Genomic DNA, 12,734 nt, shown 5'->3' on the forward strand with positions numbered 1-12,734 from the left:
AAAATAATTTCCACAGAAATGCTGCTTTTTGCACAATCATTTTTCACACAGTTTTTGCAGTAGAGGAAAACCTTGCAAAGTCAGAAGAAAACAGAGATTTTCAGAGGAGAAGCTGTGGAAGATTTGAATTGTGCAGTCTCTGCTTAGAGTTGATCATTAATTTTCATTCTGAAATGCTTTCTTTGAGACATGGAATGGAAAGATTCCCATTTTTCCTACATAAGTATTTTTGGGAAACATAACCATGCGGGAGAACATTTTAGCTACAGGTTGGTTTGGATCCTCTCCTCTGTTCTCCCTCTGGGGTCTCTGCTCAGGAGGCTGGGCCTGCAGCTGCCCCACACCGTGAGGCTTCTGGGGACCACAGAAACCCCCAAGGCCCAGCCCTCATGTTTCCAGATCCTAACAAGAATGGGTTCAGGAGCGTTTTTAATCAGTCTACCTTGGCCCTGCCCTTTCCAGCCCCCACATCTGTCTTCTGGCTTTTTTGATACCAAGAGGAGCAGAAGCTTTTCTGCTGTAGGCCATGGTGAGAGCTGTGAGAGCTTTTGGGCACTAGGGAGCCATTCCTTGCAGGCACAAGTGATTCTTATATTTGTGAGGTTCATTTCAGCCTGTCCCACAAACATGGCTTTTTACCAGCTGTCCATATTCACAGGTGGTTTCTTGTACCACAGAGTTCACCTTTGCTAGCCTGTGGCCCCAAGTGCTGGATCCCATTCGTTTAGCCAGATGAGGTTCTGCCAGAAATGTGGCTTTGAAGCAGTGTTTTGGCACCCTTGAAAAATCTTGCAGCTATAAGACCACTTGAGTAACATTTTGTGAGTTCTGGTGTGAGTTAAAAAGCACAAACAGGTGATACTTGCAGATAAACACTTCATCAGACACGCTTCTCCCAAAAAATTCTTCAAAGGCAGTGGCAGTGACCTGCAGTGCTGCTGTCTTAAAGATGGCTGGTAAGTCTTCCTTAATAAATGCAAATAGTTTTGAGTCTGAGGCAGTTCTGGCAAAACCCAGAGTCCTTTTATACCTCCACAAATGACTCAGACTTGTGGTGAGTTGTACTGTTAAGAGTGCAAAGTGAGTGATGTTGCTTCCCTCCTTCCAGGAGGCTGGAGGGAGATCATGGAAAGCTACAGCAGAGCAGCTTCTGCATGCTAATGGGCATGGGGCAGGATTTTACAGTAGTGATTTTCCAAACAGAAGGAGCCTGACCCTCAAGCGAAGCCAAGGCTGATTTCAATGCCCAAACCCCTTTTGCAAACTGGGTGGTTTGAAGTTTTGGCTCTTGGAAGTGGATCTTGCTTAGCCAAACAGACTGAGCCCCTGTCCAACTGCATGCACAGCACACACCACAGCCTCACGTGGCACCAGCCTGTGCCTCATGAATATTCAGCGTGCATTGCTCAGAATTGTGCCATTGTGGTGGGGTTGGGCAGCACCATGCACACACACACCCCTGCCCAGTAAAACACCAGCACTTGCAGGACCCTGCACCACACCAGGACCTTTGATTCTTTCCCTTCTGATTGACCAAAGCACTCAGTTGTTTTGTGGTTAATTTGTGCTGGGAGGTATCCTGTGCCCTTTAGCTGGTCTGGGGAAGGCTGCAGCCACCTTGGAGCTGGGCTGGAAGCTGTCTGGGCCTGGCTGAGCGTGGGGCTGGCGCGTGCTGGCGAGTGGCCCTGCAGAGGAGGGTGGGTGTGAGAGCTGCAGCTCCAGCTCCTCTCCTGGCCTGTCATCCTCATTCCCACTGCGTCCCCATGTGCTGGGGAGGCTGCTCTGAGCCTGGCTGGTTGTCTCTTCAGTGTGCCAGGGAAGGGGAACAGGCAGGAACAAGCAGATGCCCTTCAGCAAAGCTCAGGTGCTGGTTATACTTAGTGACCTGTTGAAAGACACTGAACCCATGGGGTCAGAGCGTGTTTGGGAGGAGTTGTTTGGTATCTAATCAGTTTTACATTAATATAGGGTGAGATAAAACTCAAAGCAGACATGTAAATGTGGTGGACTGTGGGGATTTGTGAAGGAATTTTGAATGAGTTAGAGACAGGACCTCTGAATTGCTTTTGACAATGCCATTTATTTTTCTTATCTTCTGCATAGGCAGGAAGGGTGAGCTCGGCTCACATCTTCACTGCATGGTTCAGAAGGTCACAAGACTTCTAGTTACAAGACCTTTTAAGGATTTATTAACCAATAAAATGCTGCCAGCAAGGATATTTATGGTTTTGACCCAATCCTTAAATATTTCGTCTTATGGACTCATGTTACAGTGCAAGCTTTCTAAGCCAATCATGTTATGACACACAAACCTACAGTACTGTACTTTAAAACTCTAAATTTTCCTCTACTTAGCTTAATGTGTCTCTGCTTTAAACTATAAATCCACATTCTCATTTCTAACACCTAAGCTTGGAAGCCTTTTCTAAGGTCTCAAATAAAATCCTGTGTTTAATTCTAAGCTTTGGTTCACAGGTCCAAAGTTCTGAGAATTCCCTGCATTTCAGATTCCAACAGTGGACAACCTCACCTTTAATTTTAATTCCTGTTTAGAATAAAAAAGAAAGGGTGTGAGGAAGGTTGATGCAAGTCTGGATTCACCTGATGGTCAATGAGAAAATTTCTCATTCGTTTGCTCCTTGATCTCTATTTACAGCACCAGACACTGATGAGACAGGTACTTTGGCTCTGGTGTAAATGGTTACAGGAGAAAATGGCACTCTGAGGAAGCCAGGCAAAGGATCCCAGCTGGGGCATTCTGCACCCAGAGCTCCTCTCCCTGCTTTCCTTGTTTAGGCAAGGAAATGTAGGAAAAAAATGTGTTTAACCACTATCTCAGCAAGGAAGCATTTCTTTACCAAGAGGGTGATCAAACCCTGGAACTGGCTTCTAGAGAGAAGGTAAATGCCCCAATCCTGTAAATGTTTCAGAGGCGTTTGGAAAATGCCCTCAAAAACATGCTTTAGCTTTTGGTCAGCCCTGAATTGGTCAGGCTGTTAGAGTAGGTGGTGGTTGTAGGTGCCTCCCAACTGAAATCCTCTCCTCTCCTCTCCTCTCCTCTCCTCTCCTCTCCTCTCCTCTCCTCTCCTCTCCTCTCCTCTCCTCTCCTCTCCTCTCCTCTCCTCTCCTCTCCTCTCCTCTCCTCTCCTCTCCTCTCCTCTCCTCTCCTCTCCTCTCCTCTCCTCTCCTCTCCTCTCCTCTCCTCTCCTCTCCTCTCCTCTCCTCTCCTCTCCTCTCCTCTCCTCTCCATTCCAATAATTTAAAAAGCCTTTGAAGTGACTGAAGCTGCAACTGAAAGAGAAAACACGGTTCTGACAGGTGCAGCTCAGGTGTTTTTAGCAGCATCTAAATTCCAGGGGAGCTGATACAGCTCAAATCCCTGAGGCCTGTCTAGCCAAAGTCTTCCCAAGTCTCCACAGATTTATAGTTCTGGATTCTCCCTCTTCCCCTTCCCTGCCCAAGGAGCTTTGAGGTTCATCTCCCTCCCGTATCACCTTTTGCAAAGAGGTTTGGCTCAGCCCCTTCTCCATAAGGGAGAGGAGGAGGAATGGCTACAGGAGCATCAAATCCCATCCAAACAGCTGGACAGGACAGCAGGGCTGCAGCTCCATGTCCCCTCAAGGGAGATGAGGAGAAGGCAGATGTTCTTCCTGCCCTTGAGAGTCCTGACAGAGCTGGCAGGCTGTGGGTGAGGGGAATGTGCTCCCAGGATGGACCTGGGCACTGGGAGAGCCATGTAAAAATCACTGAACTCATATCTCCCTTTTCTGTGCTGAGATTTTCCAGCTAGCAGTTGGCACTTCTTTTTTCCATGCACATGGGAATATTTGCCTCAGGTCTAAAAGACACAGAATCCCTCTCTCCCAGGTCTCCTTTGGCTGCAGAAAGAGGCCAGATGCTTTCTCATCTCCTCCCTCTCACATGCTCTTGTTCCCAGAACTGTGTCACTTGGCCTCCGTCCATCTCGCTCTGATCCTTTCCTTACCTGGTACAGCTGAGTAAATGTCCCAGTCATTCCATGGCAGGAACAGATGGCTTTCAGGATATACACACACCTGGGCAAGCCTGTCTTGAGTAACTCAGCATCTTCCCTTGTGAGGAGAATGAGAAAATGCAGTTTGGCATTTCTCTGCATGAGAATGCAGCCCACTGCCAGCCTGCAGGAGTATGAGTTTGAAGATCATTGGAAGGAAAAGGCTTAGTTGGTCATTATGGATCTTATAATTAATTGGGATTGACTCAGGGAGCTCTGTTGGAGTTCAGTTTGTATTTTGTGGCTCAGTTCTCATTTGTTTGCCTCTCTACTGCCTGTGTCCCAGGGAATGTTTTCCCCTGGCACGTGTCCTTTTTCTGCCATCAGCAGATGATGTACCATGTACACCAGCTCACCTGTGCAATTTAATGTTGAGGTTTTGTGTGATAGACAACTTAAGTACCTCAAAGGCAGATTTGCATAAATTTTCAGTACTCTGACAGTAATTTTTGAGCACAAAAAATACCAGGTTGTGAATAATCACAGAATCTTAGAATGGGTCGGTTTGGAAGGGAGCTTAAAAATCATCTCATCCCATCTCTCCTGCCATGGGCAGGGACACCTTCACTTGTTCCATGCCCCATCCAGCCTGGTCTTGAACATTTCCATGGATGGGGCAGCCACAGCTTCTGTGGGCACCCTGTGCCAGGGCCTCAGCACCCTCACAGAAAATAAAACACCTCCTGTTCAAGTGCTCACTGGTGACAGTGCCCAGTTGTTGAGCTGCAGGGTTTTGAAGTACCTTTACTGAAAAAGAATATGAAAAATGGCCAAACCTGTACTCTTTGTTCTGGATGCCATTGTGTAAGGATGGTTTGCAAGGATGGAGTTGCATGCTCCATCACCTCATCACTGTGAGCAATCAGGAGCTCCAGCTGTGTCCTGCAATGCAGCTGTGTCTGCTGCTAAACCTCCTCATCCGGGTGCTCTGACAATGCTGGAGCTGCATTTTGGAGCATTCCAAACTCCCTGCCCCAGGGTTTCTGCAGGAAGCAGGCATGGGCACGTATCTGTAAAAGACTGGTCCCTGTTTTGTGGGGTCAGCACCCAGGATCCCAAAACAGGCACCAAGGTTCCTTGTCCTGTGCCTTCCATGCAGCCCATATAGGATCCAGACATGTGTGCTCATCACCACAGGTCCAATGCTGAACACTTAAAAATAGTAAAAAGGTTCATTTATAGAGTATGTTGATGGAGAATATAATTGGATGTGAATGGTGCATGAAGAGAGGAGAGCTCAGTAGCACAACAGCAATTTTTGCACTCAAGCCCATCACTGTAAAGCAAGGCTAATACGTGTAATAGTAATGAGTAATAGAACTCATTGACTCAAGGCAAACACTCTCTGATGACTCACAATTTTTGGAGATTTGATTTGATTATAAGGACTAAGAGGCTGGATTAATTTTGTTTCTTTTAGTATTGGTGACTTTTTTTTTCCTGACAGATTGCAGTTTTCCTGAATTTACTCTTTGTTCAGAATGATTTGACAAGTGGCATCTCTCAAATCTGTTTGGCTGGTGCTGTGTTCAAGCTGTTCTTGAGGACTTGTGCAGTGTGTGAAATTGAAGCTGTTTTGTTTAGGTTGTCATGAGCACGTTCTCTGGCTGGATGAAGAGTCCTCTCAGAAACAGGTTGTGGGTGTAAACAGATTAAATTCACCTTTGTGGACTGGATATTCCACAATCCTTTCATAAAATTTTCCTATTTTAGTGGCTGGCTCTGATACTAAAATTTTTTGCTAGAGAGGTTGAGATAAAATATACAAAGTGGGTGGAAAACACTGTAAAAGTTAACTGCTTTACAAATATAAAAATGCACTAGTTGAAAATGGTCATATGCACTTGTTTTGTTCTAGCCAGCACCTCCCATGGACAGGGGAAGTTATATAACAAGCAGAAAGCTTTTTTTTTTTTTCTGATTCTGAGGTTGGATTGAGTTGCAAGAAAGATTATTCTGTATTTGAAAGCCTTATCTGAAAAATGGTTTCTTACTCATGGAACTATTAACCAGTGGTAAAAGCAGGAGTGCTTTCCTTTCTTAAAACTTATGAAATAACAAAATTAAATTGTCAAAACTTTGAATAGGAAAATGGTTTATTGTGGCTAGCCACAAACTTCCGCATTCATTTATCAACAACCAAAACTGGAAAACGCTTTGATCAAGCATTTGGCATTTGAACTTGTTAAAAACAAAAACAAATTTAAAAAATGGAATTTTCAGACTGAGTAAATGCAAGGTAGGTTGAAATCTTCCATTCAGCCCTAGCAACAACACAAAGCACTTGCAACCAGCTTGCACTTGCCTTGCTGCTGCAAGAGACCCACCCACCGTGCTGCGGTTGGAGATACTCATCCATCTTATCTAACCCAGGCACAGGCACAGGCAAAACAAGGATTTCAAGTAGGTCATTGGTTGTAATTTCCTCAGCCTGTGGCTCCAGTCCCTTTGCTGCTCTTGCTGAGGAGCTCCTGCTGGTGCTGCTGTGAGCAGAGACATCGCTGCTCCCTGAGGGTCACACAGGGCCCGTAGCGGCCACCGCCGATGCCTTTGCAGCTCCTGCTTGTTGTATTTGCTGGAAATGCCCCAAAAAAGGCGGGGATGATGCATCTGGCTCCATGTTCTCAGAAGGCTAATTTATTACTTTATAATACTGTATTATATTAAAGAGTACTATACTATACTAAAGAATACAGAAAGGATACTCACTGAATGCTAAAAAGCTAATAATGAAAACTTGTGACTCTCTCCAGAGTCTTGACACAGCTTGGCCCTGATTGCCCAACGAGTAAAAAACAACTCACAGCAGAACCCAATGAAACAGTCACCTGTGGGTAAACAATCTCCAAACACATTCCACACAGGAGAAGCAAAAGAGATAAGAATTGTTTTCATTTTTCCCTGAGGCTTCTCAGCTTCCCAGGAGAAAAAATCCCAGGCGAAGAGATTTTTTCAGAGAGTGTGAACCAGAATCCAATGAAACAATCACCTGTGGGTAAACAATCTCCAAACACATTGCACACGAGCAAAACAGAGGAGAAGCAAATGAGATGAGAATTGTTTTCCTTTTCCCTGAGGCTTCTCAGCTTCCCAGGAGAAAAAAACCTGGGATGAAGGGATTTTTTCAGAGAATGTGAACCACCTGCCTTTAACAATTTATTCTTCTCCCCCCAGCTATCGACCTGTTGTACTGGCGCGACATCAAGCAGACGGGGATCGTGTTTGGCAGCCTCCTGTTGCTGCTCTTCTCCCTGACCCAGTTCAGCGTCGTCAGCGTCGTGGCCTACCTGGCCCTGGCCGGCCTCTCGGCCACCATCAGCTTCAGAATCTACAAATCCGTCCTACAGGCCGTGCAGAAGACGGACGAGGGCCACCCCTTCAAGTGAGTGCCTTTGTGCTTGTTGGGAAGGATGAAAGTGTGCTTAGCAGAAAGATTTTTGAATGTAGAATCTGAAGAAGGAATAGAAATGAAGTTTTGATATACAGGAAAAGAATTGCTGAGCCAGTTTTACTGGATAACCAAGGAGGCAAAGAGTATGTTGGATAGAAGGGATTTTGTGGCTTTTGGAGCAAAGGATAAACCCACCTCAAGTGAATGGCTTTGTGGTTGTTGGGAAGGATAAAAGTTTGACAAGGAAGACTCACAGATATGTACGCTTAGCAGAAAGATTTTTGAATGCAGAATCTGAAGAAGGAATAGAGATGGAAGCAAGTTTTGATATAGAGGAAAAGAATTGAGCCAGTCTTACTGGATAACCAAGGAGGCAAAGGGTGTGTTAGTTAGAAGGGGTTTTATGACTTAGAGAAAAGGATAAACCCACCTCAAACAAGAGGATGTTTTTACCAAGCAGAAAAATACCACAGGCAAACAAGTCAGCAAATGTTACAAGTAGAAAAACGTCTCAGAATTTTCCACTGCAAGACAATTGAAAAACAACTTCTAGTTTAAACTGTAATGTACTAACTTTTAGTGATTGGAGAATAATAACATCAATATGGTAATTATAGTAGTTATGATAGGCTATAGATAAAAGTTAAGGTATAGATTGGTCCCACTGTATTAAGAGACTCAGCAAAGAAAAGTATATAATGCATTGTATCCAAAACCAAAGGGTCTCCAGGCCTGCCTGCAGCTGGAGCTGAGAGCTGTAGGCACAGGCTCTGTCACCCACCTCCCTGGGCTGCTTTAACTCTTGGATGGAATAAACTGCATTTTGAAGAGCTGCCTGGAGTCCCACATCTCTCATTTAAGCTCTTACAGTGGTGATGCCCAAGTGCTGCTTTTTGTGCCAGAAGAAATTCTCTTCTTGCTCATAAAGCAGCAAATAAAAATATTTTCACAGTGTCTCAAAAATTGTAAGGTTCTGTCAGCTTAGATCCTGGAGAGAGAAAGGAAAATGAAACACCCCCAAAATTGTCATCCTCTAGGACATGGGATTTTTTTTCTCAAAAAGATATGGGAAATTTTAAGCAGAGAAAAGGTGTTTCTTTAGAGCTGGTGATAATACAGCATACCTGCTAGAGAAAAGAGCATTGTTTCTGGGCACAATTTATTGGGCATAGAAGGCAACTATTGATATCTTTTCTCCAGCAACCCGATATTAAGTGATGGTGGCAGTGCCAATGCTCTCCCCACTCTCCACAGGGTCTGGGGGGATTGCTCCACAAGAACAGTGATCCTTTCTCCTCTGCTGTGCCCACCAGTTGGTAAACCAGGTCATGGAACTGGTGTGGTTGACAGACACACACCCACACTGAAAAAGAATCTTGTTGGGGTGCTGCTCCTCCTGCTTCACTTGGGCCAGTTCTGAGCAGTGACTCAGGATTGGGATGCATAGCTCAGGGAGCAGCACAGAAATTTGTGGGGAAAACTCCAAGATCAGATTTGTATCCCCGTTTGGGTGAGAAAGAGAGAGAAATCCCATCAATACCAGGCTCTGTGTGGGAAGAGGGCGAGGCTGGAAGTGAACAGCCCCAGCTCAGCATCACCCAGAGGGGAGTGAGGAGGATGTGCTCGTGGCCCTGGGCCTGCAGGGAGGGGAGCTCATTGCTCCAGCACAAAGAAATGGGCTCTGGGAAGGAGGGAATGATGGGTTGGATGGGTTTTAGTGTGAACAGCAGGGGAAATTTCCCAGGTTTGTAATGGGACCTGTGTTTCTGGCAGAGCCTACTTGGAGATGGAGATGAATCTTTCACAGGACCAGATCCAGAAATACACAGATTGTCTCCAGCTATACGTCAACAGCACAGTCAAAGAGCTGAGGAGACTCTTTCTCGTTCAGGACCTTGTGGATTCTTTAAAAGTAGGATTGCTTTAAATATTTTTAACCCCTCTCTAGAGGATAAATCTACATTTCAAAGAGCTGCTTCCCATGTTGACAGGGTTGTCATGAAACCTAGTTTTGTGTAGCTCCAAATATGAAAGTTGCTCTGCTTTTTGATTTAAAAACCATTTCCAGCACTTTAAAGGTTTGGTATTTGAATGTATTGATAGGCAATACAGGATGTAAAAATTTGCAGAACCAGCTTAGCTCCACCTCAGTTCTAGAAGCATCCCAGCAATTTGCTTCTATTGCTTTGTTATAAAATAAATGGTCCCCTCTGTTAATCTGGATTTCATCTGGTGGCATTACCTGCTGAAATAACTATTGGTTTTTAGCCTTACACTCAAGCAGGTGTCCTTTAGAGCAAGGGGAAGATCATTAAGAGAGCAGACATAGGTTAGGCTCCTAAATTAGTAAAGAATTTTTGGAAAATGTACCCATCTTTCACCCTCAAGTGTTACCAGTCTCTGGGATTACCACTTCAGGGCTCTGTTTAACCTGTTTGGGGTTAAACATCTGCCCTGACATCATAAAAGTTGGGTGCAGAAATCTGCCTATGCCATTCTCAATGCAGAGTTCTACGTGGATGCAATTTAAGCCCTAAATAGACATGAAAGCTGAGCTAAGAGGGTGAGAAGCAGAACAGAGAATGGGTTTTATACACCTAGAAAAACTACCTCGTTCCTAATGTGCCTTAACCACTCTCTTCCACATTAAAAAAGGCTAATGTGCTGTTATATTAGCTGTTTGAGCAAACTGTTTTCTTCTTATGCTGGCACTGGAGGTGATGTAATGATCCATCTTTAATTTAGTTTGCAGTACTAATGTGGCTGCTGACTTACGTGGGAGCCCTCTTCAATGGCCTGACTCTTCTGATAATGGGTAAAAATCAACATTTCTTTGAAAAATCTATTTTAAAATTGAACTCCCTCCAGATTTCATCTTAGACAAAACAGCCTATCCCTGGCCTGACTTCCCCTCAGTTAAACCACCAACATTTATTTCCCTTCCCCGTAAATATTAATTGTTCTGTTATGCCGTCCCTCCTGCTAGAGCTACTTTGCAGTTTATGGTTTTGTGCAACTCCCAGTCCCAGAGCAGTGGGGAATTCCATATTTGGGAGGCTTGAGCAAAGTGCATTTTTAATACAAAGCTCCCTGGTGGATCAGCTGACCAAGTGGCACGATAATGTGTTTGCCACCAAAGTAGGTCTCTCCTCTGGGGGAATCTGATCTGCAGAACATAACACTGTGCTCCTTTTCTCCTCAGCTGTGGTGTCTATGTTTACTCTCCCCGTTGTATATGACAAGTACCAGGTAGGTCTGTCTGCAGGGTGCATTTGGGGTGGCCCTGCCTGGTTGTTGCCTCCTTGACTTGGTCTCCTCTTGCTCTTTGCAGGCACAGATTGATCAATACTTGGGGCTGGTGCGGACCCACATAAACACGGTGGTGGCAAAGTGAGTTCAGCAGCCAGCTCTGGGAGGTTGTGGTGCCCTCGGGGGTGGCTGGGACCTGGGTGGCCCTGGGGACACTGTGTCCTGTCAGTGGTGTCCTCCCAGAGAGGTTGAGATGCCTGGAGGAACCATCCCAGCTGAGTGCAGACCAAGGCACTCCGTCCTTCTGTCCCCTCCCCTGCTGCTTGGGGGATTGTGGGCAGAGCAGCCCAGTCACAGACTGGTGTCCACACTGGTACCTGGCCAGGACAAACAGGAAGGAATGAGTTCATTCTCTTCCCCACTGACCACTCCAAGCCTGGTTTTTTGCATGAGCTGATAGCATTAATGGCCAAAGTGGGAATTAGGACACTACCCTGTCACAGAAAGCAAATACCTGGAAGCACCATGATCTTCAGTGTTTCAAATCCCCATGACACAGGGTGATATTTTGAAATTTTGGTCTCAAAATTCTATTTTTAGACTCTATTCCTGGCTTTCTATAGACCATGGAGAAATAATGCTGGGGAGAGAATATCACTGAACATATCCCTAGATTACATGAACCACCAAAATCCAGGCCTGTAAGAACACCTGATGGGCATCACTTCTGTTTCTCATGGCACTTTATTCACTGTTGAGACAACACACTGAGTGTGGACTAGAGATGATCCCTGCATAAGAGCCCAAGTGGGGAACCACTGGAATGGAATAACTGCCTCACCATATAATCCTTTTTCTTTTTCTTCTTTATTTTTTAGGATTCAAGCTAAAATCCCAGGTGCTAAGAGAAAGGCAGAGTAAATCAGACATCAAGAATTCATCGACTACAGTAGTGCATAATGGGGAAATCTGGAGTGAAAACAGCTCTGTTCTTACACTTTACTGCAAATTTATCATTCTTTTTTTTTTCTTGACACCATAATCTTAGAAACATAAAACTCAGAAGCAGTGCTTTTCCCCTGCTGCTTCTGCACTTAGAATATTTGCAATCACTTGTGTCAAGCACTAAAGTATAGTAAAGAGAAAAGTGTACTAGATGTGGTTTTTTGTGTTGCTTATAAAAGTGCATGATGGTGAGAGCCTAAATAATATTGACCTCTTTATTTAATTTTTTTTTTAGTGTTTTTCCTTCTTCTATTGGCATTGCTTCTATAACTTTTAATGTTACATGTGGCTAGGGGCTTTCCTGCTTAGCGCACTTGATGCAATAGTTAAAATTGCTTCTACGTCACTGGGTTGCTGGTTGGATTCATCTTTATTAACTATATAGAATTGTAGACTGATGTTTTAGTGTTTTCCAGCACAAATAAAATAAACAGTAATCAGTACTTATGGTAATCAGTTTTGTATAACTCAAAAAAAAAAAAAAAAAGAAAAAAAGAAAAAAAGAAAACAAAACCCAGTACTTTTGTCGTAAAGGATTGACAGGCTGATTTACATGTATGGTAACTGGAAAGTTCCAGCATGTTCAATTTATTACAATTTGTATTACATTCTCTGTAGTTCCTAATGGACTTAATTATGGACTCTGAATATTTGCACTTATGTACTTGATACCGAATGCAGAAATAAATGTTACTAAATGTAAAAAGTTCTCTTTCTTGTCACCACTGGGGTTACCTTGGCATTTGGGCACTGGACACACACTGTGCAAAAAGGAGCATTTTCCCTCTTTCTCTCTCCTCTGGACATCAGCACACACTTTGCCCTTACATCATGGTGCAGTCCAACAAGTAGTACTTGATGTCTTACTCTTAGTTAGACGTCTTAGGTGTCTAACTAAGAGTAAGTAGTTCATCTAATATTTTTACATCTTGACGATCTTCCTTGGAATAAAAGGAAGATCTCTGCACACAGTTTGTTTATTTTTGGTGGTGTTGTAGCAAATATCAGGTACATGAACCAGGGTCTCTTCCTCCATTTGCTCGCTGTGCAAACCAC

At 44.3% G+C, this 12,734-nt stretch overlaps 1 protein-coding gene across 2 annotated transcripts in view; it reads left to right on the plus strand.

Moving 5' to 3' along the window:
• The window catches only part of RTN1 (reticulon 1), a 124,126-nt gene extending 111,742 nt beyond the window's left edge, over positions 1 to 12,384 (plus strand). For both annotated transcript variants that reach the window (XM_058026978.1, XM_058026979.1), the window contains 6 exons: positions 7,208 to 7,415; positions 9,198 to 9,336; positions 10,170 to 10,239; positions 10,627 to 10,673; positions 10,756 to 10,814; positions 11,552 to 12,384. In XM_058026978.1, the coding sequence (XP_057882961.1) occupies positions 7,208 to 7,415; positions 9,198 to 9,336; positions 10,170 to 10,239; positions 10,627 to 10,673; positions 10,756 to 10,814; positions 11,552 to 11,594 (566 nt within the window). In that variant the 3' untranslated portion in view covers positions 11,595 to 12,384. The remainder of the gene's footprint in view (positions 1 to 7,207; positions 7,416 to 9,197; positions 9,337 to 10,169; positions 10,240 to 10,626; positions 10,674 to 10,755; positions 10,815 to 11,551) is intronic.
• Positions 12,385 to 12,734: the final 350 nt, after the last annotated feature.

The sequence above is a fragment of the Melospiza georgiana genome, chromosome 6 (genome assembly GCF_028018845.1).
Source record: "Melospiza georgiana isolate bMelGeo1 chromosome 6, bMelGeo1.pri, whole genome shotgun sequence".
Lineage (NCBI taxonomy): Eukaryota > Metazoa > Chordata > Aves > Passeriformes > Passerellidae > Melospiza > Melospiza georgiana.